The 27,905-nt window shown below is 35.7% G+C and overlaps 1 protein-coding gene across 1 annotated transcript in view; it reads right to left on the bottom strand.

Annotated features, from left to right (window-relative positions):
* The window catches only part of LOC107662767 (roundabout homolog 2-like), a 70,748-nt gene that overhangs the window by 15,713 nt on the left and 27,130 nt on the right, over window positions 1–27,905 (bottom strand). The window contains exons 4-13 of the mRNA XM_016452847.1: window positions 26,998–27,118; window positions 26,771–26,909; window positions 24,647–24,774; window positions 16,449–16,573; window positions 11,653–11,824; window positions 10,085–10,290; window positions 6,668–6,749; window positions 6,333–6,501; window positions 1,133–1,299; window positions 928–1,046 (exon numbers count right to left, since the gene is read on the bottom strand). Coding sequence (XP_016308333.1) covers window positions 928–1,046; window positions 1,133–1,299; window positions 6,333–6,501; window positions 6,668–6,749; window positions 10,085–10,290; window positions 11,653–11,824; window positions 16,449–16,573; window positions 24,647–24,774; window positions 26,771–26,909; window positions 26,998–27,118 — 1,428 coding nt within the window. The remainder of the gene's footprint in view (window positions 1–927; window positions 1,047–1,132; window positions 1,300–6,332; window positions 6,502–6,667; window positions 6,750–10,084; window positions 10,291–11,652; window positions 11,825–16,448; window positions 16,574–24,646; window positions 24,775–26,770; window positions 26,910–26,997; window positions 27,119–27,905) is intronic.

Raw genomic sequence — 27,905 nt, 5'->3', positions numbered from 1 at the left:
GCGCTGTCATTTGTGCTCATACAGGTAAGAATAATATATCGTTCGGAACTGTAAAGGGTCTATTTGTGTGCACTCACAATATCAACAAAACGTTGTGTTTTGTCAAATAAAGAAAACAAATAGGATGCGCTTGCTGTCTCGGTGTTGAACAGGAGCGCTTCACAAAAATGAACCAATAACGAATATTTTCCTTACAGATGATGAATATATCTATAGAAAGCTTTAAATGACCACAAAACGAAATCATTCAAATCCCAAAAAACCCTTTCATTATGTAATCCGTAAAGATGCATTTTTTTAAGTGTCCATGATGAACAAATAAGTTTTTGGAGAATAAAATGTCAAAATTTGGTTTAAATAATGTTACATTGTCATTCAGTATAACACAATATTTATGTAAAAAACAACATGCTTATTCATTATTGTACATATTAAAATATATAAAAGAATATGGGAGCATATTACATTTGATTGTGTTTTAAATGAGTAAAAAATTCTTACTGACAAATGGGCAAAACCTAGGATAGTGGCAAATTTAAAAAATGTAAAATTACAACTAATTAGTATTTGGGGTGAAAGTAATAAGTCTTTTAATGTCATAAATTGATTTTTGTTGTAAATATGCCTGACAAGATTGTTACACCGAATGACATTTTAGTGGTCTGTAAATCAGGGAAAAATGTATGATATTTATTTTTTGCTCAGAAAAACAAAAACAAAATTGCAAGTAATTAAACAGAAAACTTTTTTATTTTTGGGGGGAAAAACAACAACAATTTAAAGCAGTATTACACTTATTTTTTTAATGCTTAAACCATTTTTCGTCTTTGACCCATGTACTAATGTACTGATATTTACTTATTTCTCATCATTTACCATCCCATTCAAAATGCATGTCTACATATGTACATCAAATCATATACTCACAGTCCATGTGATTTGAACACTTGTAGGGCTCAAGACTTTGGGTGTCTGCAGACGAACCTTGACCCCTCCTAAATCCATCTGCACATGTGCCTGGTCTTTCCCCTGACCTTCTGGACCATCTGAAAATGTACACACACAAAATGATGCTGATGTGCACAAACCATAAAAACAGCCATCACACACACTACACCAAAACTACACTCACCTTGTGTTCGGACTGGCTCTGAGATGGGGCTAGGGTCACTCAGGCCGTAGGAGTTGACCGCTCGGATGATGAAAAGGTACACGGTATTGGGGTAAAGCCCAGACACTGTGTGCTTCTCTAGCCTCACGAGATCAGCTACAGTCTGCCATGTGCTGCCCACTGACTGACTGGAATAAGACACAGGAAATTAACACTACATTAATTCACAAAACACATTTCCAGCTTTACAATCAAAATGAATGAATTCCATATTAATGTGTCAAGTTGCAGCTTACAGTTAAGCTGATGGGATATATTACTGTATTACATTATTAATAAATGTAATTATTTAATATTATTTATCTTTGCTACTGATGCGTTTTTAGAAAAGAACTAATTTATTGTGAATTGCTGCGCTTTGCGTCATGCCTAATAACATCCCTTATCCATCAGAAAAAAATCAGTGCAATGCTCATCCATACACATGAAAATACATTATTTGAATTATGACAGGGTTCAATTATACAACAGAGGATACGCATTTCAATGTTCAAATAATTGTTATATTAGTAATTCTGTTCGGTGTTGGGGAAGCTACTTTGAAACTGTAGCTTGTCACAAATCACAAGCTACTCATAATTTAAATATATTATATTAAAGCTACTCTTTAAAAGAATTAGTTAGCTACATTACAAGCTACTAACAAAGACACTGAAGACATATAAGGGATCTGTATCAGATATATATATGTGGTTGGTTTGGGGTCAGTAAAATTAATACTTTTATTCAGACAGGATGCATTAAATTGCTCAAAAATAACAGTAATGACATTTATTATGTAAGAAAAGGTTTCCATTTCAAATAAATGCTGTTGTTTTGAACTTTTTATTCATCATAGACTTGTTCCACATAGAGGTTCCACAAAAAATATTAAAGGGGTCATATGATGCTGCTAAAAAGAACATTATTTTGTGTATTTGGTGTAATGAAATGTGTTTACGCGGTTTAAAGTTAAAAAAACACATTATTTTCCACATACTGTACATTATTGTTTCTCCTCTATGCCCCGCCTTTTTGAAACGCGTCGATTTTTACAAAGCTCATCGGTCTGAAAAAGCGAGGTGTGCTGTGATTGGCCAGCTATCCAGTGCGTTGTGATTGGCCGAATACCTCAAGCGTGAGACGGAAATGTTACGCCCCTCACATACTGTTGATGCCGTGTCCCGGCCGGAGCGACGAGACAACAAACAAAGTAGTTTCGCTTTCACAACGAAACACAGCGTCTCCACGACATAGCTGCAGCGTCAACAATACTACAGTGAGAATAAAAGTTACGCCTTCTTTCTTTGCGTGAACATTTGGGAGGCGTTATGCAAATCTTCCCACATAGTGACGTAGGTATGTTGGGGCGTGTTAGAACGAGCCGTTTTAGGTAGGCGTGGCTGACTCTTAACTTTTATAAAGAATATCTCTTTGGATTTGAGACTTTAGTCTTTGCAACTTTACAGATCTTCTTTATGCACCAAGAGCTTGTAACACTCCAAAGAGAAAGGAAAAATTGAAATCGCATCATATGACCCCTTTAAGCAGTACAACTGTTTTTAACATTGATAATAATAGTAATGTTTCTTAGGCATCACATCAGTATATTTGAATGATTTCTGAAGGATCATGTGACACTAAAGACTGACGTAATGACTTCTGAAAATTCAGCTTTGCCATCACAGGAAGGAATTGGAATTCAAAATATACTGAAATAGAAAACAGTTATTTTAAATTGTAATAATATTTAACAGTTTTACTGTTTTTATTTTTGTTCAAGTAAATGCAGCCTTGCTGAGAATAAGAGCCATCTTTCAAAACAGAACCCAAACTTTATATGCTATTTAGAATGATACATAAATCTAGGATTCAGTTTTCAATTATATAACATTAACACTACGTAGATTTATACTAAACTCTAAATAGATAATATATAATATAACTGAATAACAGTGATAAACAGCAGTAATTAACCAAGTAATAATTCAAACTGTTTTTGAACCAGTTCCTTAAAATGAATGATCTGACTTTCTAAATCAATCTGACTTCCCAACTCTATTTGAGAGATACAGACGTTCTAGTAGAGCCTGTTTATTCATTCCCTCAGCTTGCTCAGTTGTAAGGTGGCTGTGTACAGAATACAAACACCTGCTATTTTGCCATACCGCTACCTGTCGAAAAAATAGCATGTTACTAGAAAACCTGCAGCTTTTCAAAAACAGCTGCACTATTGTCATGCAAATGAAAAATGTATTTAACTTTGTAGCAAGTTTGTTACTCCCCAACAGACTAATGTCTTGTGTGAATAAAAAAGCTTCACTAGCATGCTGAATTGGACACATTGGCCTTTGTTAATGAGAAAAAATGAGCACGGAGCAGGGTGTGAAGGACAATGGAGAGGATCTGGCCTCGTCTCCATGCACCGTGAGCACATAAGGTCTGCCCAGTCGACTTCTCGGACTGTGCGCACGACCATGACCTCTCAACAGAGCGAGCTGCACTATAAATCCGAGCGTCTCCTTAACAAGGTGTCAGAGCAGAGCTAAATAACGACTTGGCCTCTACCCTCGGCCTCCCTGCATCACCCTCCCTGCTGCTCTCCTGGCGGGACAATAATAGAGCCTTCTGTTCATCTGACCTCCACAGAGCCCAGAGGGACAAGTTCTGCTGAATTCTAACTGCAGCCCCAGGGAACATCCAGCCTGCAAGAGAGCAATGCTTCACTCTCACTTTACCATAAACTTCCATACGCTCTGACACTCTGAATGACTTCTCCAACAAAACCGGCACTATAATGAGAATGTCTGCCACTCGCTCTACCCATCAGGCCACTGGAGAGGTTGTAGGACCCCCTTCCTCATATATTTCTTTTTAATATGTAGCAGTGCTGCAGACTTTAAATCCATGCAGGAACTGACTGAATGCATTCCCCAATATTAGATAAAGTGCAAACTTTGCAGGAGAGGAATATTCCAGGCTCAATGCAAGTTAAGCTGTATCGACAGCATCCGTGACAGGCTTTTGATTACCACAAAACTCGGCCCTCAGTGTGTAAACACAAGCACAAGTCATATGTAATCCATACGTGGGCAGAAATGAAAAGTGGCTCAGGTGAAAAAAATCCCACTGAATTTTAAAAAGCAGGAGAAATGCTCCATAACATGTTCCTCTGTTTTTCTTATTTGTAACATCTGATATAGTTCTTAATATTTTATTCTAGGTCTAGTTATACACAATGTGACAGAAAATATGAGTATTGGTTTTTATTGGTGACACTCTAATATCCAATTATAAAAGATATAAAAAGATGACACAGCGTGATTTTATACCGTTAGAAATAAACAACCCCATAAAGGTGAAAAAATGCCCCTGAAAATCAAATCCAGGGGGCCAATATTGCCTCTTAATGGAAAATTGGATTTCTGACACTGAAAGTGTGTATAGTAATGCATTACAATAGAAGTCTATAAAGCAAAGCCCTGCACTGGAGTAAACCTTGTAACTTTCTCATGATGCGCATAAAGATCCAGAAAGGGTTGTTTACACTGAGGAAAAACATAGGAATTACATATCCAGACGTTTATCCACTTAGAAAAGTAGTGCCACCTCAAAAGGCTGATTTGGGTAAAATAACAGCTCATATGACACACATATTCATACAAAATGTTAGCATTTTAACTAAAATCAAAGCTGTATGTTTATACTTTTAAACCTTCCAAAATGCTTGTTCCATAAATCACAAGTCTTCAACTTTTTCAGGCTAAGGACTTCTTGGTAGATAAGGAGACATTTGTAGAAGAAAAATAAAAACTAAACTAAACTACAACATAATACAACAAACTAAACCTATAATAAAGTGTATGGTACCACATTTATGGATTTATACACACAAACGACATGAGGGTGAAATATTAAATTTCCAATAAAAATATGCATTTTTGGCTAAATTTATGCTGCTCGCATTAACAGCCAGAACGATCAAAAAACAAAAATGTTCCTAAGGATGCACAAGGCTATTGATGTATACACTTTAAACCCTTTGGTAACACTTTACAAAAAGGTCCCATTAGTTAACATTAGCTAATGCATTAACTGATATCAGCTAACTATGGGCAAGACATTTGTTAACTGTATTTGTTAATTTTCATTAACATTAGTTAATGGAAATACAACTGTTCATTGTTCATGTTACCTTAGGTCCATTAAAGGGATAGTTCACCCAAAAATTAAAATTCTGTCATTAATTGCACCCTCATCATGTCGTTCCAAAACCGTAAGACCTTTGTTCGTCTTCAGAACACAAATTAAGATATTTTTGATGAAATCCGAGAGCTTTCTGACCCTCCATAGACGGAAATGAAACTGACATGTTCAAGGCCCAGAAAGGTAGTAAGGACATCGTTAAAATAGTCCATGTGACATCAGTAGTTCAACCATAACGTTATGAAGCTACGAGAAAACTAAAATAATGACTTTATTCAACAATTTCTTCTCTTGCGTGTCAGTCTTCAACACATACTCATAAGAGTACCATGTTGAATAAAGTTGTTATTTTTGTTTTCTTAGTGTCTATGGAGGGTCAGAAAGTTCTGAGATTTCATCAAAAATATCTTAATTTGTTTTCTGAAGATGAACGAAGTTCTTACTGATTTGAAACGACATGAAGGTAAGTAATTAATGACAATTTTTATTACTGGGTGAACTAACCCTTTAAATACTATTAACAGATACCAGAGGTGGAAAGTAACGAATTACATTTACTTGCGTTACTGTAGGCAAGTAATTTTTACTCTGAGTAAATTTTAAATGAGCTACTTTTTACTTTTACTTGAGTAGATTTTTAGACCGGTACTTTTACTTGTACTTAAGTAAAATGTAATTAATGTAATAGTACTTTTACTTGAGTAGAATATTTTCGTACTCTTTCCACCTCTGACAGATACAACCTTTGATTGTAATTATGCATTAATAAATGCTGAAATTAACATCAGTTAAGATTAATAAATGCTTAAAAAATAAAATAAAGTATTTTTTCATTGTTAGTTCATGTTAACTAATGTAATTAACTAATGTTATTAAATGGAACCTTATTTTAAAGTGTTACCAACCCTTTAAATGAAAGTAAAAAGGTGAAAAGTGATTCAAACAGTAGTAATTTAGCATTAATAAAGATATAAACCTGAAAGCCTCGATGATGTAGGAAGTGACAGCAGCTCCGCCCTCATGTGGGTTGGGCTGCCAAGTGAGAGTGACGCTATTTGAGGTCACATCTGTCACCACGGGCTTCTGAGGAGGACCAGGCAGCTGCAGGGACTGCGAGACCCGCGGGACGGAGGACGTTCCAGTCGCTAAACACAAGATACAGAGTCAAATGTGACTGCGTCAAGGGTGCATTCTTGTCCAAGGACATTTGACTGCACATTGAAATCATCAGTACAACGTGTTTGTTGAAGTGTCAGACTTTTCAAAGTCTTATAGAGAGCTGTGTTACAGAGAAGAATGCTTGAATGCTACCTTTCACTGTCACGGTCCCACTCCAACTCGTCTCACCAGTGGAACTGGATGCGACACAGGTGTACGTCCCTGAGTCGGTCTCCTAGCAACAGAGAAGACAAAATCATCTCTGAAAGACGGCGAAGATAATTGCGAGCATGCAATGTTTCTGAAGTATTTGTGTGCTTTTCTCGTTCTCTCCAAATGATGCGGATCAAATGTATTGTTTCAGCCGATCAGTCATTTCAATTTGTTTTCAGTTAGTTTGAGGTCGTGACTGTTAGATCTCCTCTAAGATCACTTTTGACATTCTCAACGGCTGTTTTATATTCTGCGTACCGCAGTGCAATCTGTCAAACGTCTCAATTAAGATATACAGACCTTGTACCACAGATGGCATTCATATTGGAATGTTTTTGAAATGTGAAGCAAAGAAAAGCTGTACAATACACAGCTGCTTTTCTCAAGTTACTTAAACTAACTTTTGAATGACAATGTCTTTTGAATGCTATATCAGGGTCAAAATTCTGCATTTAAAAACGGGTCCCATTTCAGTATGAATTTAAATGGACCTGACCAGATGCTACAAGAATTGCAATTAACACACAACAGAGCAATTTTAATATTCAACACAAGAATGTTTATGATTAAACATAATTATATTATTAATTTGAAGTAATTATGCTTATATACCGATATACCATATTTGTGTACACTATAGCGCATACTATAACAACACACTCTTTATTTTTATTAATTAATAAAAAAATAAATACTTTGCGATAAACACAAAATAAATAGACATTTTTTAAATGATATATATAAAAAAAAAAATAAAAAAAATTAGTGCATTCTGGGAAATGAAGCATTGCTCCATTATGGTCCATAAAAAATATAGTTAATTTATCGAATAAAATGCAGGTAATTGTCACGAATTCGGGTATTGTTTAGCCCGTACCCCTTTCCGAGTCTCTGTGTTTTCCTTGTTTTGCCTTGCCTTGCCTGTTTCCGCGGTTTCTGATCTTTGCCTGTATTCCTGGATTTTTCCCTCTCGTCTCGCCCCTGTGATTCTGTCTGCCGATCGGTGACCTACGCTAGCCCTGGGACTATTCTTGTGTTTTGCCCGCCATATACCTGTTTGCCATTGTTTGACCCTGCCTGTTTTCCACTTCTCTTTAATAAAGCCTGCAGATGGATCCACACGTCTCACGTCTCGTCAGCCCCGTTACAGTAATATTAAACAACTAATTTTGGTGATTAATATCATAAAATGTTTCTGGAATTATTCCATATGTTTATGTGTGTATAAAAACAGTTAAAATAAAATAAAATAAAATAAAATAATATAATATAAGGATTAATGTTTTATTTCATTACAACATAATACAACATAAACTATAATAAAGTGGATGGTATCACTTTTATGGATTTACACACACAAAGGACACGAGGGTGAAATATTAAAATTCCAAATAAAATACACATTTTTGGCTAAATGTATGCTGTTTGCATTAACAGCAAAACGATAAAAGAAAAAGAAAAATACAATAATGTTCCTAAGCGTCATTTTTTCAAATGTACGTATTTATTTATTTATTTTTGAAAGATTTTTTGTGTGTGTGTGTGTGTGTGTGTAATGAAAACTGAATTGGTGCATTCTGGGAAATGCTCCATTAAGGTCCATAAAAATTAAAGTTAATTAATCAAATAAAATGCAGGTAATATTAAACACAACTAATATTGATAATTCATTAATTGAATTCTGGATGGCACACAACCATGATTCTTTTATGTTATGTTATGATATAAGATGTATGATGCTGCTTTAACATTCAACAGAGAGTGCCACAGAGTAATATTAGCAAATTAAATATTTCAGTCCTCCATCCTTATTTGATAGGCTAATATTTCTGTTATGTCAAACACTATATCATGACATGACAGATTTGGCTGGTTGTTTAGATGTATTGCACTCAGAGCTTTAAGTCTTGAGCTATTTTCCCACTGAATCTACTTGATGAATGAATGCCAAACTCAATTAAAACAAATCTTACTCTTTTCTCCAAACTTGGAAGGAAACTGCAGATTAGTGTCACTTCCACTTTATCAGTGTAATTTCGTGTGCGTAATTACATTTGAGCTAAATGTTCGCAGAGCTTCTCCGAGCGATCAAATCTGTTGGTTATTGATTTATGAATGTTACGTGGCTAAATGTGTTTTGCATGCGCTGATGGAAACCCTGCCTCGAGTAAGAAACGCTCAAGTGGACACCATTATTTCAGGTGTGCTTGTGAACGTCTTACTTAGTTTGAAATGTTTTCTCAGAGGCTCTCTGTCCAGGGAGCTTTTATACCCTGATATACCATATTTCTGTACACTGTAGTGCAATATTGTAAGAACACATTCTTCATTTTTATCAATTAATAAAAAATACATTGCAATGAATACAAAATAATTAGACATTTTTTTAATTTAATTATTTCTTTCAAATAATGAAATTTCTTTATTTGGACTAAATTCTGGAAAATTAAGCATTTATCCATTACAGTCCATAAAATTAAAGTTAATTTATCAAATAAAATGCAGTTAATATTAAACACAACTAATATTGATAATTAATATCAGAAAATGCGTATGTGTGTATATAAAATAGTTAAAATAACGTATAACATAACATAAGATAGCATAACGTAGCATAGCACAACATAACATAACATAACATAACATATAACATAGCATAACAGCATAGCATAGCATAACATAACATAACATTATAATTTTTACTACTTCATTTCAGGAATTGAATTCTGGCACATAAGAATGATTCCGATATGTTATGTTACGATATAAGATGTATGATAGGCTGCTTTAACAGCTCCACAGAGTTATATTAGCAAATTAATTATTTCAGTCCTACATCTTTATTTGATAGGCTAATATATCTGTTATGTCAAACACTATATCATGACATGACAGATTGTAGTTTAGATGTATTACACTCAGAGCTTTACGTCTTGAGCTATTTTTCCACTGAACCAACTTGATGAAGGAATGACAAAATCAATTAAAACAAATCTTTCTCTTTTCTCCAAACTTGGAAGGAAACTGCAGATTAGTGTCACTTCCACTTTATCAGTGTAATTTCGTGTGCGTAATTACATTTGAGCTAAATGTTCGCAGAGCTTCTCCGAGCGATCAAATCTGTTGGTTATTGATTTATGAATGTTACGTGGCTAAATGTGTTTTGCATGCGCTGATGGAAACCCTGCCTCGAGTAAGAAACGCTCAAGTGGACACCATTATTTCAGGTGTGCTTGTGAACGTCTTACTTAGTTTGAAATGTTTTCTCAGAGGCTCTCTGTCCAGGGAGCTTTCGCTTTTCACAGCCCTAATCAAAGCAAACAATTCACATCTTTGTCTGAAGCGTCTGTCAAATACCTTCAAGCAGCTGATGTGTAAAGTGCCGTTTTCCATTAGGCTTATGTGAATGTCATCGCTCAGAACGCTTTGGCCATCCTTCTCCCACCTGACGCTGGGGATTGGGCTGCCCATCACATGGCACTGGAGTAGGGTGCTGGAGCCTAAAGCGAGCGTCTGGTTGGCTGGGCCCTGTCGGATAATTGGAGGGACGAGATCTGATGGGCCTGGAGGATAAACAGCAGAGTGTGTTTGTGAGGAGTGTGTGTTTGCATCTGTCCAGTTGTCTAACAGTGCTTCTGGCATCCAAAGATCAGTCCGACTTACTTGTACGGCTACGGAAGTGCAACTGGCAGTCAGAGTTAATCACACTTTGAGAACACAATGGCACAAAAGATGAAGATATTGTGAAATTGGGGTGATGGGTCAGTATGGTTGACTAAGACTAGTTATTTCAGGGTATCTGCAGAATTGTAAAACCTGCAGGAGTAAAATGAATAACGCATACAAAACAAACCCATACAATCTCAAAATAAAGCATGTTTCTCAGATTCTTACTTGATTAAACAGGCTACGGCACATTTTCAACAGCAAAACAGGCTTATTGTAAGTTTAAAAAAATACTCAAGACATCAATACATATGAACTAGAGTCTATCCATATTGGATTTGCTGATATGATGATATTAAAGAAAGGCACTTAAAAGATTATTGTGTTGATACTAATAAAATCTATATATTGAATCTTTTCTTACTGTGACGGGGCGGCTCAGAGAGAAGCCACAAGAGTTTTACATTTAATTAAACACCAGATACAGTTTATTGTGTAAGCACAATACCAATAATATTCAGAAAAAAAGATTTGATGCATAATGCAGGACTTTCAATTACAAACAAGCCCTCCAAAAAACCCGGGACTTTTATTTTGAAGTGTCAATGCTTTACTTCTTCCAGCTACTCATTCAAAATGACGAGGAAGCAATACTCTTACAAAAATCCTCAACATATTACAATATAAATGCCGTAAGGTAAATATTCATCAACAGCAGATCATAAACAATCGCTTGGCACAAATGACTGTGAACTGCTCTAAAACCATGAGCCTGCAGAACATGCAACAGCACAGCTTCTTGACTTTGAAACGTGGAGACCTCACAATTTATTTAATCACATCATTGCCTTTAATTATATCATTCCACAAGTATTGTATTTGTCACTAAATTTAACACCGCTTAAAATTAGAATTACATTTATGATATTTAAGAGTTTTTATGGCCTTAAGTTTTATGAAACTGAATGTATGACTTTTAAGGACCGGCAGAGACCCTGAATTATTGAAGCCAACTAGTTTATTATAAAAGGAGATGCTGCAAAATTTGAAAATGAAGTAGGTTCAAGCACACTTCACTTTTAGTGATCCCTCAGCAAGCACCATTAATTAAAAACTAGCTTTATGACTTCAAAATGAAGAGCCATGTGCATTGTGTGTGTTCACGCTCAGGCGGTTTGTTAATGCTAGGGGTTTTCTTCACAGTTATCTCCAGAGATGCCATTTGCTGGGTGTGATGAACTGTAATCCCAGATACTCACCAGTTTCCACTTCCAGCAGAGCCTTGGTGAGGACACTTCCTGCCACACTGATCGCCTGGCAGATATAGTAGCCGGAGTCCTCAGAGTGAACATCAGAGATGGACAGCTCTCCGCTCATGGACACAGAATAACGGCCCGACTGAGAAGGAGGTTGGCCGGGGAAAAGCAGCATCTACGACAGAGGACAGACTCTTGAGTTCACACCACACTGTGGGCAAATTACCCAGTGTTCAGAGAGACTGAATGTCTGATTTACAAATTCCAAACAGCCAGGGAAAACAGGATCGTTCTTGTTCTTTTGAAGTAAAAGAGTTCGATGAACTATGTAGTCATACTCTAATGTTTATAATGCAATGCTCTTGAACAGTTAAAGGTAGAGTAATAAAAGCAGCATTTTATTTAAAGGACAGATGTAAAGCTGTAAAGTCATGTACTGAACAACATATTGGTACCATAACAGTTATTAGCGATTTTTTAATATTTAATTGTTTGTGCTCATTTCCTCTTTTTTTACACTATCTTTGCTGTCAACATTAATACTATTAAATGTAATCTTTATAAATGTCAAAATGAATAACCATTTTTCATAATACAAACTATAACGTTGTAGTGTTCAAAATTTACTTGTAGCATTTAAAATAATTAATTTTAGTTTTTAGTATTATATTTTTCATTTATTCAGACAAAACAGAACTGGACATTATATGAAAATAATTGTAATTTTAATTATTTTAATATCCACCATTTATCGTTTATTATCTAACATTAAAATAATGGTCTAACAATTAATAATTCATTTAAAGCATTTATTAATCTAGGTTCATTTGTGTTCAATCATAGTACATTTACATACAACAATTCATATAGTATCATTTAAAAGTTTGGGGTCATTAAGAATTTTTTATATTTTTGAAAGATTTGATAAAAGAATTAAACAGATTAGATAAAATATACAGTAAAACAGTAATATTGTGAAATATTATTACAACTTAAAATAACTTCTATTTTAATATATTTTAAAATATTATTTATTCATGTGACGACAAAGATGAATTTCAGTGTCACATGATCCTTCAAAAATCATTCTAATATGCTGATTTGCTTCTCAAGAAACATCTTATTAATGTTGAAAACAGTTGTGCTGCTTCATATTTTTTTTGGAAACTGTGATAAATTTTTATTTTCAGGAGTTTTTGATGAATAGAAAGTTCAAAGAACAGCATTTATTAGAAATAGGAATCTTTTTTAACATGATTCATGTCTTCACTGTCACTTTGATCAATTTAATGCATCCTTGTTGAAGACAAGTATTTAAGTATCTAAAAAGTAAAATGCTTGAATATGGTGCCTCCAAAATATCTCCAAAAAACTGTAAGCCGATTAAAAGATCTCATCTCCATCAAAACTGATCTGAGCGCTTGTTTGTGTTTTTCTGGCAGTTTAATTCGCTGAGTGAAGCTGTTTGCTCCTTTGTGGGACTTCAGTGGGGTTAACTGGGGGTACATACAGTAAGTGAGGGGGAATCTATGCACTTCTCTTAAGAGGCTTAAAATGGGCAAGTAATGGACGAAGGTGAAAAGGCCACAGCCTAATCTGGAACACAGCTGCAAATGGCTTACAAGCGTGAACACGGGGGACGTGCTATAAAATCCATTGCACAGACCACACCCCAAATGACTCCAAAATGATGCGAGCCATCAAGGCTGAGTGGTCTTTAGCTCTCCACCGCAAAGACGGAGGTCTATTTTTAGCATCGAAACACACTCCTGACTGCCATTACACTGAACGCTGTGCTTTTGCTGGCCTATGGGAGCTGCTCTGATACCTGATGTTCCTCTGTGTCAAATTTTCTCCTCCCACTCCTTCACAAGTCTCTCTAGGAGGCCCAACTCTCATTGGTGGTTTCCCATAATGGCTCTGAAAACATGTTGCTTTGTCAAAGGGCCCAGCTTCAGCAATCCAACGCTCTGAATCATCTCTTCAATGCAATCAGCAATACACGACTAATCAGCATCAACAAGGGTAAATATAATCATCGAGAGGCTCTAGGCTTGTTTTCAAGCTCAGGCTAAGTTAATGAGTCACTGATAAACATGCTCTGAGATGCAAATAAATCATCTTTATATGAAGTGATATGCCTTTGATCTCCAATCAGGCTCTTTAAACCCACGCATGACATACAGTGAAGTATTGGATTACTGGGAGACAATGCTGAGCCATCTCATAAGCTTGTATAGTCAAGTATGTACTTGACTATATACTGCATGAATTTCAAAGGTAATATAGTGTATTTATACACTACTGTTTAAAAGTTTGGGGTTGGTAGGATTTATTTAATGTAAAGTCCCTTATGCTTGCTATGGCTGCATTTATTTAATCAAAAATACAGTAAAAGCAGTAATATTGTGAAATTTGATGTCAATGTTAAACTGTTTTATATTTGAATATAAAATGTAATTTATTCCTGTGATGGTAAAGCTGAATTTCAGCTGCAGTCTTCAGTGGCACATGATCCTTCAGAAATCATTTTGATATGCTGATTATTGTGAATGCTGAAAACAGTTCTGCTGTATTTTTATATATTTTTGAAATAATGTTTTTATTGGATTTTTAAAAATACATTTAATACATAATACACATGTAACATTATAAAAATCTTTATATTAATTTTAGGTCAATTTAATAGACCTTTGTTCATTTCTTAAAAAATATCTTACTGAACCCAATATTTTTTTTTTCATTCTTTATTTATTAAAGATTTTTGATTTATAACTTTTTACAGCAGAGCCCGAGATCTGCCCATCTATATAAAAAAAACAAACAAAAACAATAAAAAATAAGCGGGTTACAATTAGGGGTGTGCGATATATATCGTCTGCGATAATATCTTAATCGTTGTTTTAACGATGTGTGATTTGACGTTAATGAGTATTTTGCAAAAACCTTTCAAAACACCTCTACAGAGTGCATGCATACATTACGTGAAGTTTAAACTAGTGCGCGTGCGCATTTAGAATGCGTTCTTTCACTGCATGATTCAGTCTACAATACATTTAGAATGATCACAAATTCATGACATGATGGCAGAAAATGTATATATTTATACCATTTCATATAGTTAATCAATATCAAACAAAGAGTGCCATTTTTTTAAATGAATGAATACAAATGTGAAATGTGCTAAACAAGAAGTTAATTAAGAGACATATTAGACACCATGAATCAAACGTTTAAAGGACTCGGTTCAATCGCAATGACTCACTTATTAACAGTGACTTTCTGCCCCCTACTGGCGATTTTAATTTCACATTCAGGGTATCTTTTATTATTTAAATAATTTCAAACGTTTTATGTTTAATATATCAAAACATTATTTATGCATGTGTAATTGCAGGTTAAATGCATTCATGTTCTGCACTAAACAGTAGTGTGTAAATACATCTAAATACCACTTCAGATGCAGCGTTTGTGTTTCCTCTGCATTGCAAAGATGAATTTTGTTGATACTGATTTGCTTGGTAAAAGCCCAAATGTCTTATTATTCTAATTCCCTGATTAAATGTAAGAATTTGACTCAAAAGATAATGGACACTTTTAGAAAAAATGGCTTTATAAAGGTAAAAATGCCCATAAAATGTAAAAATCAGTTTAAACTTATTGGAAAAAATTAATTTATATCAGTGTGAACTGACCACCACACAGATTATGAAGTATATCAAAAACTTTAGGAGTCCGCTGTCTATGGCAGTCGAGTCAGCTGTTAGCACAATTAGAGATAAGATATCAGCACAATAACACACTCTATAGCAAAATATTGTCTAATTATCGTTATCGATAAAATCCCAGAAAATATCGAGATATAATTTTTTGTCAATATCGCACACCCCTAGTTACAATACAATGTTACAAAACAATATTAGCGGGATAACAAGTACATCTCAGGATTTCAATAGGCCTGATAAAGTATCAATAAGGTCCAACCAAAATTGTATTGTCTTTCTGGTGGCACCATGTATTTTGGCTGTGGTACACTCCAAAAGGGCAACGTCCAGCAAATACGACATCCACGTAAATCCAACTGGGGTAGATGGATCCAACCACAATTTTAAAATAACCTTTTTGGCAGCAGTAAGAGCAGCAAACAGAATCCTTTTTTGATTGACAGACAATGACAGCAACGAATCATCCAGCAAAAGAAGAGTCTTCAGAGGATCTGACAACAGGTCCTGCACCAAGGACCAGAGCAACGCAATTTGGGAACAGTCCCAGAACATATGTATATATGTACCTTGACTTGAGCTATTACACTGGTGAAAGAAGGGGTCAGACTTTCTTTTCATTTTATATAATAAACAGGGTGTGTGGCATATGCCTTATAGATTAACTTATAACGAATCATTTGGTGAGCTGGGTTTTTAGAGGTAGCAAAACAATTTCCCCATTCATTGTCCCAATCAATCACGGTGTTAAGTTCTCTTTCCCAGAAACCCTCAGTCGGAATGTTTGAATACTGTCGTACCACAAGTGATTTATAAATTATACTCACAACACCTCTAGAAGCCATACTAGAATCTATCCAATTTACCATAGGATGAGGAGATCTGAACCCAATATTTTGAACATTAATGTTTTTCATAAGGAAATTATATTTTTATAATATATAAAAATATAGCATGTTAGCTAACCTCAATTTGCTGTATCACAAAATTGGACAGACCTATACAGTTTTATGGCACTGTTTAAAAAAAACATGCTGTGCTTGATTAGATACTGTAGGAAGCATAAGCTGCACTCACCTGACTCCCTTCTTTCTGCCAGAAAACTGCTGGAAGAGGGTTTCCCTGGGTGCCACATTGAAAAGTGACAGTCCGTCCTTGGGCAGCGACTTGATCCTGGGGACGTACGTCAATCTGTGGGGGCACTGCGGCCAGAGAGAGCAGAATGTGGCTGGTTAGAGAATTTGAAATGCTTCATGATTTTTTGTATGTTTGTCTTTTTTAGCTACCTTTGCCATATAAATGGATGGAGGAAGGACAAGAAATAATGGCAAAAAGTGTTGGCAAAATGCCACAAGTTGGACAAGCTGGACCCAATAAGCAATTTACAGAGGAAAAGATCTATCAACTCCAAGAGATTTAAGTAATAAACATATACTTTCATTTCTTAATAAGAAATGTTCTGAAATCAAATGATTGAAGATTTTGGCATCTCTGCAAATTAGAGCAGAGTTTGTGGCACTGCAGAGATACATTCTGAAAACTCAAGAGAAACATCTGAGACGTGAGAGACTCAAGCAAACGTCTCAGGGGGAGTCATTTATTTGCATACACTGTCTCTGTTGTTTCAGCACCTGATTCACTAAAGAAACTAATGCTAATCAGCTGAAAAGCCCAACACCCAAAAATCAGTTTCCAATCCAAAAAGATACAGCAGACTATCGAAATTTGGCGTACTTTACCGAGATGTCTGTTTGCGGCTGTTTTGTGTGCAAACCTTTCAATTTGTTCTCCTCTAAATCTCCTAGCTTTCTAGCAGAAACAACTGAGATGTTGAAGAGACAGAATTTGCGATTCATCTCTGCTATGGGTGGCTCTGACTACTCGTACTTGAACTTGGTTTGATTGAATTTAACCCTCACCAAACACCATCTATGCTCGCCCACTCTATAAAAACATGAAGTGGATTTCTCAGTATTTTAAATCACTTATCAGTTAAGTGCTGTCCTCTGAGGCTCACCAGCTCTGTGATTTGCACATTAGCGTGAGAGCTGTCAGATTTAAATCATATAGAGTCTCTACTCAGCCCAGATTAAAGCAAGTAATTAGTTGTGACTGCAAAGCAGATTCTGATGCTGGAGTCCGTGGCTCACGCTGGGATAGCGGCGGATGCACGATATCGTAAAACATCTGTTTTCAGGGGCGATGTCTGAGGTGGTTACTGCTCGGTTTATCGCTCTGAAAGCCAAACAGAACCAACAATGTTATCCAGCAGCCATTTCCCGCTCACTTTTTAGTACGGCGCTGGGCTCAAGGCTGTGTGTCTTTGTTTAGATAACCAGACCGCTACCCTGCTGTTCAGAAACTTCACAGTAGGTTTGTGCACCAGACTCAAGTGAGAGAAGGCATATGAGAGCGAGAAAGGCAGACAGGGAGAAAGTGCAAGATCTGACTCATCTGTGTTGTTTCTCCATTTTCACATTTTTTTCTGATGGGGCTACAATCTCCCACACAAATAACAACTCATGACGAGAAGCTGACAAAGATCATATAAACCGAAGGAGAATAATAGTGTGGGGAGAAGTGGCTCGGGGCTGACGGAGCTACTGCTCACTTCTGCAGGTGACAACTCCCAAGCGTCAGATTGACTTGTATGTATGCATGTCAGCTTTAGGGATTGAAATAATGAGTTAAAGAAACATTTCCGAGTAGAATGAAATTCTGGAGCCTTAAAGGGGCAGAAGATATTTTTACAAATATCTCGGCCTAAATTTTTGGCCTTAAAAATCAATGCCTTAAATATCTTTTTTTAGCATTTATGGCTTGATGAAGCAACTTTAACATCCACAGAATCTTTTTATTCCACAAAACATTCTTTATTGTGGAAAAAAGGTTGGGTAACACTTTACTTAAAGTCTTTATGTATAATGCATTAGAAAAGTCATTTTAATGCATTAATTATGCCTTGTAATGCAGCTTATAATGCATTGTACAATCTCATGAGTAATTGTAACCACAGTTATTACATAATGACACTTATCAATTCATTGTTACACTACGCATTTAAAAATTAGGTTATAATTATTTACGGCAAGATATAATGTAATACAATGCACATTATGAATAATTCTAATGCATTATACCCTTAAATAACCCTTTATAATGCATTATACATAAAAGCTTTAAGTAAAGTGTTACCAAAGGTTGTTTAGATTAATAATATATTCTTTCTTCACACTAAGATTCTTTTAAGAACTGTTTACTGAATGGTTCTTTATGGAACCCAAAAAAAGTTAATTGCGACTTTATCTCACAATTTAGACTTTTATTTTTTTGCAATTCAAACGAGTCAGAATTGCAAGATATAAACTTTTAATTCAGAGAAATTAATTCAGACTTACAAGATATAAACTCCGAATTCTGACTTTCTTTCACGTAATTCAGTTTTTCATCTTGCAATTCTAACTTTTTTCTTGCAATCGCAAATTTTTACCTCATACTGACTTTCTTCTCAGAATTGTGAGTTTATATCTCACAATTTGTTGATATCTAACAATTCTGCATTTATATCTTCCAATTATGACTTGTGAGATAAATATAGAAGACCGTTTCTGCCACAGAATTAAAAAAAAATTTAATTGCAACTTTTTATCTCACAATTCGGACTTTTTTTCACTCAATTGTGAGTTTACATCTTGCAATTCTGACTTTTGTGCTCAGAATTGTGTGAGATAAACTTGCAATTGAGAGTTATAAAGTCCAATTTTGAGGGAAAAAAAGACCCTGTTTATATCTCACAATATTGAGTTATAAAGTCTGTGGTATAAACTCAGAATTGCAATATATTAACTCACAATTTTGAGAAAAAAGTCACAGTTGCGAGATGTAAACTCACAATTTTGAGAAAAAAGTCACAGTTGCGAGATGTAAACTCACAATTCTGAGAAAAAAAAATTGAATTGCAAGATGTAAACTCAATTCTGAGAAAAAAGTCACAGTTGCGAGATGTAAACTCAATTCTGAGAAAAAAAGTCACATATCTCACAATTCTGACTTTATGACACGCAATTGTGAGTTTATATCTTGCAATCATGAGAAGTAAGTCAGAATTGCTAGATAAAAAGTCGCAATTACCTTTTTTATTTTTATTCAGTGGCGGAAACGGGCTTTCATAGACAAAAACTCACAAAAACCTTTTTACATTTTTTATCCCATGGCAGAAACACGCTTCCATATAAGGGGGTGAATAAATGCTTTTCATTTTTGCATGAAATGTCCCTTTAAAAGCCACAGAATTAAACCACACCATTTCCCATTTTTAATACAGGGCACGTTTGAGATGATCCAGTGAACGAGGATGCATTTGACTCATGACTCATCCTGTGGGCATTTTGTTGGGCTTGGTAAAAGCTCTTGTGCACATGGCCGCTCATCGTGTGCGCTTGTCTGATGAGTGTCAAAACAGCAGATGTGTGTGGTCAGTCGTAATCTTCAGCGTGTTAAGTCACTGATGCCGTGGCTTTGCTCCCTGGTATGTTGGGAAAATGTTAGGCTAGAAGGCAGCAAACATCTGCTGAGAGGATCAGAGAAGACAGCGTTCCCCTGACAGACACAGGCCCTGTCAATCTCACATGAGCACAGGTGTTCTCATAACATCACACAGAAAGTAAAAGTTAACAGACTGCATACATAACTATTTTACTCTAACTTCTGCTACTGTGTGTTTACATATGGGACTGAAGAGCCGCAGTACATGCAGGGTCCAAATGTAAAACTCACCAAGTGCCAATGTAAGTAAATATTGCTGTGGAGAGTAAATGAAACTAGTTCCTCACCAGTGGCTGGAAACCTTTGCATAATACTGCTGCATAATACAGAAGTAAATCTGTAAGAATTACAGTCACATATGTGGAATAGTTTTCGTATTAATCCACCAAAACGAAAATGTGAAGAGTGAAATCCTGATTTTTGTGACAGGTGCAGTTCCACCGAGAGACAGATACTGGCTCATGTCATGTGATGCTGTGAGTGACATAAAAAAACAACACATTGGGATTTTGTTCATCATATTTTAGTTTTGGTGGATTAATGTGAGAAATATTCCACATGTGAGACTAAAATTCTTACAGATGTATTACAGCATTATGCAAAAGTTTCATTTCATTTACTTTCCAAAATATTGCACATACTGTTTGTCACCAATATAAAAAAAAGCTAAACATATACTAAATTAGGGCTGCACAATTAATCGAATTTCTAATCGCGATTACAATTATGGATGCCACAATTACGTAATCGTTCAAAGCGGCAACTAATCGTTCAAAGTCCACTTATGTTATTCGGCGTGCTTAAGATGCGTTTTTTTCTTTCTACATGTTATCTTAAGGGTTTTTACCATTATTTTAATTTTAGTTTTAGTATAACATTATAATACCATTCATATTTTTACTTTTTTATAATTTAAAGAAGAAACCAATCCGATGTATAGTTGACATTTGAGGCTTAATACTATAGAAAAGCACTAAAGGTTTTTCAGTTAGAGTGTTTTCAGCTTGTTTATTTTCATATAAAAATACGGCATGCAGTTGCATCAAACAATGGTATAAACATCATTCAATGTAAATTGTGATAATCATAATTAATAATCACAATTACAATTTCAAGGGAATAATCGACAATTATGATTTTTGTCATAATCGTGCTATTGGCTGGTATGGAAAAACCTTAATTGGAAAAACCTTATTTTATTGGCTTTTTTAAATGATATATTATATTGATATAGACAGTAAGGGAGAGGACAGGAAATGTGGAGATGTGCGGAAACAGGATTAGTCAAAGTCACACGTCAGATTCAAACTAACATCACTAACATGGGTGCCACAAATTAATTTGGTAATGCATGTGCACTAATTAATAAGCCACATTCAAAAGGCTTCTATTTTTAACTCTAATTTTCTATTTTACACCATTTTTTCAAAATCTGAGAGAGGTTGATGACAGCAACTGTATTCAGTCTCAAAATCCTTGGAGCTGGTAGAGGGCGACGTGAGGTCATGGGTTCGATCTTTAGGTAATGCTAGCACTGATAAAATGTTTTGTAAGCAGTTGTTTTGTATAAACGTGTCAGCCAAATGCACGTATATAAATGTAAAATTTGCTTGTGATTCCTTAAAATGTAGTAGTCTGTCTTTTTTAAAAGTGTGAATGTTCATGTTTCAGTGTTATTAATATTAATCAGCTGCTTTAAACGTCGTATTTCACAAGCCCCATTAATCTAATGGCAGTATCAGAGTAATGACTTGAAATGTCTTTTTGAAGCAGTCACACACTTTTCAATCATACCCACAATGCAAAGCAGCAGACATAAAACAGTCTGCCTGTGCCACCTTGTGAAATGCAGCAGCATGCAGTGAAGAGGAAGGAAAGGTTGGTAAGGATGAAATGATGAAGGGCAACAAAACATCAAGGCAAATGAGACAGAAAATTCACAAATGAAACATTAAGAAAATGGCCCTGAGTCAGAAAATGGAGAGAGAAAGAGAGAGAGAGAGAGAGTGAGTGAGGCAGAAAAAGGAGGCAGTAGGAAGGAGATGGAGGCAGAGCTGCTTGGTCTCATCTTAATTCAGACTGGCAAAATAACTGGAGGATGAATTGAATCAGGGCTGCTTTCCCCGGCTTGTGCCAGTTCGATTCCCATCCAGTTCGCTCTCTCACTTACTCTTTCTCTTGCTCATTTCTACACACACGCAAACACACACTTTGCCACGTTCTATTAACACTGCCTCTGCACTCCGGCAGTTTGCTAAAGCACACCGTCTCTATAACAACTGTCAAATACAGTAATCCACACGCTTTAACGTAAGATCCACATAGTTGCTCTGTTCCGAAGCTGCCTAAGTAGAAAAACCTACAATAATTTACTCACCCTCATGTTGCTCCAAACCTGTATGAGCTTCTGTTTTCAGTGGAACACAAAAGGAGATATTTTGAAGAACTGTTTTCGTCCATACAATGAAACCAACATTGTCCAAAACAACATTTGGTCCCCACTAACGATTTGCATTTATTTTTATGTTCCACATAAAAAAAGAAAGTCAAACAGATTTGGAACAACATGAGGATGAGTAAATGATGATTAGAAAAACTAAATCCAAGATGGTGAATGAGGTATGTAAAATTTTTCTTAAAGTATATATATTTCATTCAACACTGAAAAGTATCAAGAAAAATAGTTCAGTCTAATAAAAAAGTACCCATTGTTTGTGTATTTTGTGCTTATTTCAGTATTATGTTGTTAGCTTAGCAACATGCCAACATAAACTTCAATGAAAGCAATTGTGAGTCGAGTCTCTTGCTTATTTGTATTGTGCTTCCAGTTGCTGCCTAAATCAGTCACTTCCATGGCAGTCAGGATGCTGCCTTAAAACAAAATTATTTTGGTTTTATGTGTACGCTAGGGTATATGTACAGTGAGCATTGCGTAAATGTTATAATCAGCATAGTAGTGATGTTATGTTCGACAACAAAGCTGAAAAGCTTGTGTTAAAAAACCAACACAAAGCATTGTATCGGAGCTTGATTCGTTGCCACGTGAATTATGACATCTGAAGCTTTGTTCGCCTGAAAATCACTTGACTGCTTCAGTATCTAATTCAAAAAGAACGAATCCCAGGGTGATATTCTATTATCATGATTTTTATAAAATGCCCACACTAAGTTTGCCTATAAAATATAGTTATATAGCATATAGGCGTAGTTAAAAAGACAGATTTCATATTTAATTTATGAATTTGTTTCATTTCATGTCAATTCATGCCAGTGTATTGCACTTCAGTAAGTAAAATAATCACTTCAACAATGTCTATTATATTTTGAAATAAAATAAAATGAAACAACAAAATAAAAAGCTGCAGAACCAGTTGCAGAAAAACAAAAAGTGAAACCAGTCGCAGTTTGGTGTGTGCTATACATTGCTATGACCACTAGATGGTCACACTGTACACTGTATCGTAAAGCTTTGCGTAATGAACCCTTTTGCGATACAATTGCGAGAAAAGCTTAAATGCATCACAAAGCTTCGTTTAGCCATCACTAAAGCATAGTACAGTATGCGCACACTGTACACGCACAGTCCGATTTTTCTAATCTTGTATGATCTGTGTGTGCACCTAGCAAATGCTTTTTTAAAAATTTAGTTTTTTACACTACCTAGTTTGTCCACAAGGTGACAACACTGGCCCGGCCGTTGTTTCACAGATGAAAAAGAAATGGAGACAGAACAATAAGCAACTACCAGAGACCGCAACAACAACATATACACGCATTGATGAGTGCTGGCATGAGTTAGTTAAAAGATACACCCAAATTAAATGAGACAGCTTGTTTAAATGAGTTCAATGACATTTTTATTGCTAGTAACTTCTGGAAAGAAATAGTGCAGGCACTGGACAAGGATGAATCTTTCTAGTGCATGTGTCAAGCACTAAGGCTGTCAAAAAAAATGTGAATTTCGAATATTCGTCGAATAAAAATAAAAAAATCCACATTCGAATGCATGTGATTGGCTTTCCGCCCTTTGTATTAAACTATGCATACATACATGATGCTGTTTTGTTTATAGTGGTTTAAGCAACTTAATTAATTATAATTGGTTTATAAACATTTTAAACATTATGCACTTTTTTCCACAGATAGTCATGTTTTCTTATGCTTTGAATAAACGTGCATTAGTAATATTTTGCTCGATGCGCCCTCTTGTGGCCTCAGGAGAGAAGCCAAAAGCTTTTCTTCACCCTAACTAAAATTATGCATTTTTAATTCGAATATAATTCGAATTTTGATAATATTTAAGTACAAAATTCGAATTTAGTTTTTCAGCCATTTCGACAGCCCTATCAAGCACCTGTGTTCACGCACAATGGCGAATATTTCGAAAGGCTATGTGTTTGGCTGAATGCATATCCAAAGTGTGCATCAGAACTGAGTACTATATTTGGGCTTTAGAAGTCAGCTGGCTATCTAGGCAATGAGGCAATGCGCTAGAACAGAGTTAACATTTAAGCAGCAACAGAGGAGCTGATAAATCCTTCCTTGTGACTTCACACAGATCAGACTGATTGCGCCTGACAGGTTCAAATGGCTGTGGTGAGGTCTGTTTAATGGAGATGAGTGGCAACATATGCATGAAGCTAAGAATATCAGCTTGCTTCTTTGTGATTCATATTTGATGTGCGCTGTGATGTGTGTCGTGTAAAAGCACACATGCCTGTGCGTCTTACCGTGGACCTGCAGCACGGCGGAGGCTTCGGTTTTGCCCACGCTGTTTTCTGTGACACAGGTGTAAGTGCCCTCGTCCTCTGCTCTGACCCTTACCAGACGCAGGCTGTTGTCACCACGGATCTCAAATCTACTCGGCCGAGAAGGTGAAAAGAGACAGTGGTTGTCCGTGAGAAGAGCAGATTGAACAGTCATTGCACATTCCTCCTACAGCCTGTCTACATCCTTCCACTCTCTGAGAGGACATTTCTGTGAGACTCCATCAAATATGCCACTGTACTGCACTGTACTGTGCCCCAAACTCTAGGAAACACTAATTATATTTTATTCTTGGGGCTTTTGCCACTTTTTTATTTGACAGTAGAAAGGAGACAGATGGGATCAAGATTCAAGTCAGTTCACTTGGCGGTCATCTTTCTAGTCAAACAGCTACAGCAATCTATTTGAATGGGAAAAGACTGAAATCTCTAAAATTGTTGGCTAAGAAAGCTTTCATTTAAACAACATATGCCATACCGTCAATAAAACCTAACAACAATGTTAACAAGTTTTGCTTCGTTAGCTCAAAACACAATACAATGTGATTTCCATTTCCATTGCTATATTGAGCATTGCAGTTTCGAACCCACATTTTTCTAAAAGTGGTCAGTCTCCTTCTCTTCATACTGTCTCTGACATAATTTAAGCCAGATTTGAACCTGAATCTCCCACATAAGCACTACACCATACTGTTCAGACTGAATGCAAATGATAGTAATACATTTCCTAGCTAAACATTTAATTTTGGAACAAAAATGAAGATATCTTTAATATTCTCTAATCATTTTTGTCCATCCACTGAAAGTTCATGGAACCTAAACTTTCATGCATCACAAAGTACAAAATGTACTGTAAAAGCAATCCATATGAATCATTTATTCTTCAGATGAGACACGATCGCATTATATTAGGGCTGCACAATATGTAAAAACTATCAAACTATTGCAAATGTGCAAACTGCGAAATGCATACTGTAAATGATATAAGTTAACTGAATGATTTTAATACTTAAAAAGTTAAGAAAAATCGAAGTTTTAGGTTAACTTGGCAATGAATAAAAAAGTCTGAAAAGATGAGTAACTCGCGGCTGCTGCCAACATTTTAGTGCCAAAAAATGTGAAACATATTTTGTTATATCATTTTTAGGTTTTAAATATGTTTAAATATAAATTAAATGACATTTAATGGGGTCCTATTATGCTCTTTTACAAAGTCTTGATTTTGTTTTGGGGGTGTACTAGAACAGGCTCTCATACTAGGTTGTTCGAAAAACATTATTTTTCCTTCTGAAATACGAAATGTGCTGTGATTGGTTAGCTGGGCCAGTGTGTGTTGTGACTGGCACCACTCGGCACCTGGTCGGGAAATGCCATGCCCCTTATCATAGCCGCCTTTGAGCTTTGTAACTTTGCAGATCTTTTTATGCTCAAACAGCAACATTACAGACTAATTAAAGTTGAAATAGTGAAAAAGCATAATAGGACCCATTTAAAGCATTATCATATCGCAAATATGTAAGTTATCGCATATAAGATTTTTAATCAATATTGTGCAGCCCTACTTTATATGAATAAAAGCCTAAATTAAATCTGTTCATCTTATAAACATTGATCAGCACACATACACACAGTAGAGCTTATCAAATTCGTTAAACAGAAGCACAATCAGACTGGCTGAATATCTTCATGAACTTCTTGAATTGTCAAAGTTTTGGTGTAATAATAGACTTTCAGTGGAGGGACAGAAATCAGTCAGGTTTCATTAAAAATATCTTCATTTGTGCTGCGAAAATGAACGAAAGTCTTATGGGTTTGCAACGACATGAGGGCGAGTCAATGACAGAATTTTCATTTTTGGGTAAACTATCCCTTTAAGGTTTTGTTGTATAATGCTGTATTATGCAATAAACATTATTCCTCAGTTTGAGGTTTATTGGTTTAATGAGCTTTCTGCTTCTCTAACTCAACTATAACGGAAATAGGAAACTGATTTTCTAATCTGTCACTACATAAATGTCATTAAACTGGCATTTGAGCTCCATAAATCTGCCGTAACAGCATCGCAAATGTTTGTAAGCAGAGTCTTGCCTCCCCCGCGGTAGTTCTCCTTCGTCTCTGTTCCAGCGGACAGTCGGAGCCGGGTCTCCATGAACCTCGCACAAGAAGTCAACAGTCTCCTCAGCCAAAACGATCTGATTCACAGGTCTGCGGATGAACACTGGCCTCTCTGCTCCCACAGTCACACACACATATCACATAGTGATTTTCACTTCTTTGTGAAACCAAAAAAAAATGAGCCAGGAAATTGGACTTACCAAACACAACAAGTTCGGCTGGATCGCTGTCTCTCTCGCCCACCATATTGGTGCCTACGCACACGTACATGCCTGCGTCACTTTTCCGGGTGTGAGAAATCATCAGCTTACCACCACGGATCTGAAGAAAAAAAAATCACACATATCATTATATCATCGTACAATCTCATTTGATTCTTAAAAATTCAGTATTTTCTTCAGTTAAGGTGCACTCAGTAATGTATTCCTCTTTTCCCAACTGACAAAAATGTTCTAAGAATGGTTAGCTAACTTTCATTAAGTTATGAAAATGCTATTTCTGAATGTTGAATGAATTCAAAATGCCCAGTTTTTTTATATTTAACATTTTTTTTTCTTGGTTATTCAAACGTTAAAGGAACATGCAAACATTATGTGAATGTTATATTTTGAATGTTCTCTGAACACTCTGAAACAAGTAGTAACATTTAAAAATGTCAGCTGAAAATATTTCAGGAATTAAACATTCCATGAATGTTTTTGTGCTAATGTTTTGAGAATATTAAAGACCCAATAACGCCGCAAGATCGTTCTATTAATATTACTGGAAGAACATTTGTTCATAACTTTGAGAGAACCTTGCCAGAACGTTCCTTGTTAGCTGGGTTAACACATAAATAAATGAATGATATATTTTTTTAAATATGTACTTTGGAAAAATATACATTACATGAAGACTCCACTTATATCAGAAGCCTAATAAAATAGGTTTAATTTTAAATGGTCCAGTGCTGCGTTTCCCAAAAGCAATGTAAGCCTAAATTGATCGTAGCTCCATTCGGTTTCAATTGGTCTACGATGTACTTAAACGGTTACTCCACCCCAAAATGAAAATTTTGTCATTAATCACTTACCCCCATGTCGTTCCAAACCCGTAAAAGCTCAGTTCG

The sequence above is a fragment of the Sinocyclocheilus anshuiensis genome, unplaced genomic scaffold (genome assembly GCF_001515605.1).
Source record: "Sinocyclocheilus anshuiensis isolate Anshui unplaced genomic scaffold, SAMN03320099.WGS_v1.1 scaffold1144, whole genome shotgun sequence".
NCBI lineage: Eukaryota > Metazoa > Chordata > Actinopteri > Cypriniformes > Cyprinidae > Sinocyclocheilus > Sinocyclocheilus anshuiensis.
This window is presented reverse-complemented; position numbering and strand designations above follow the sequence as displayed.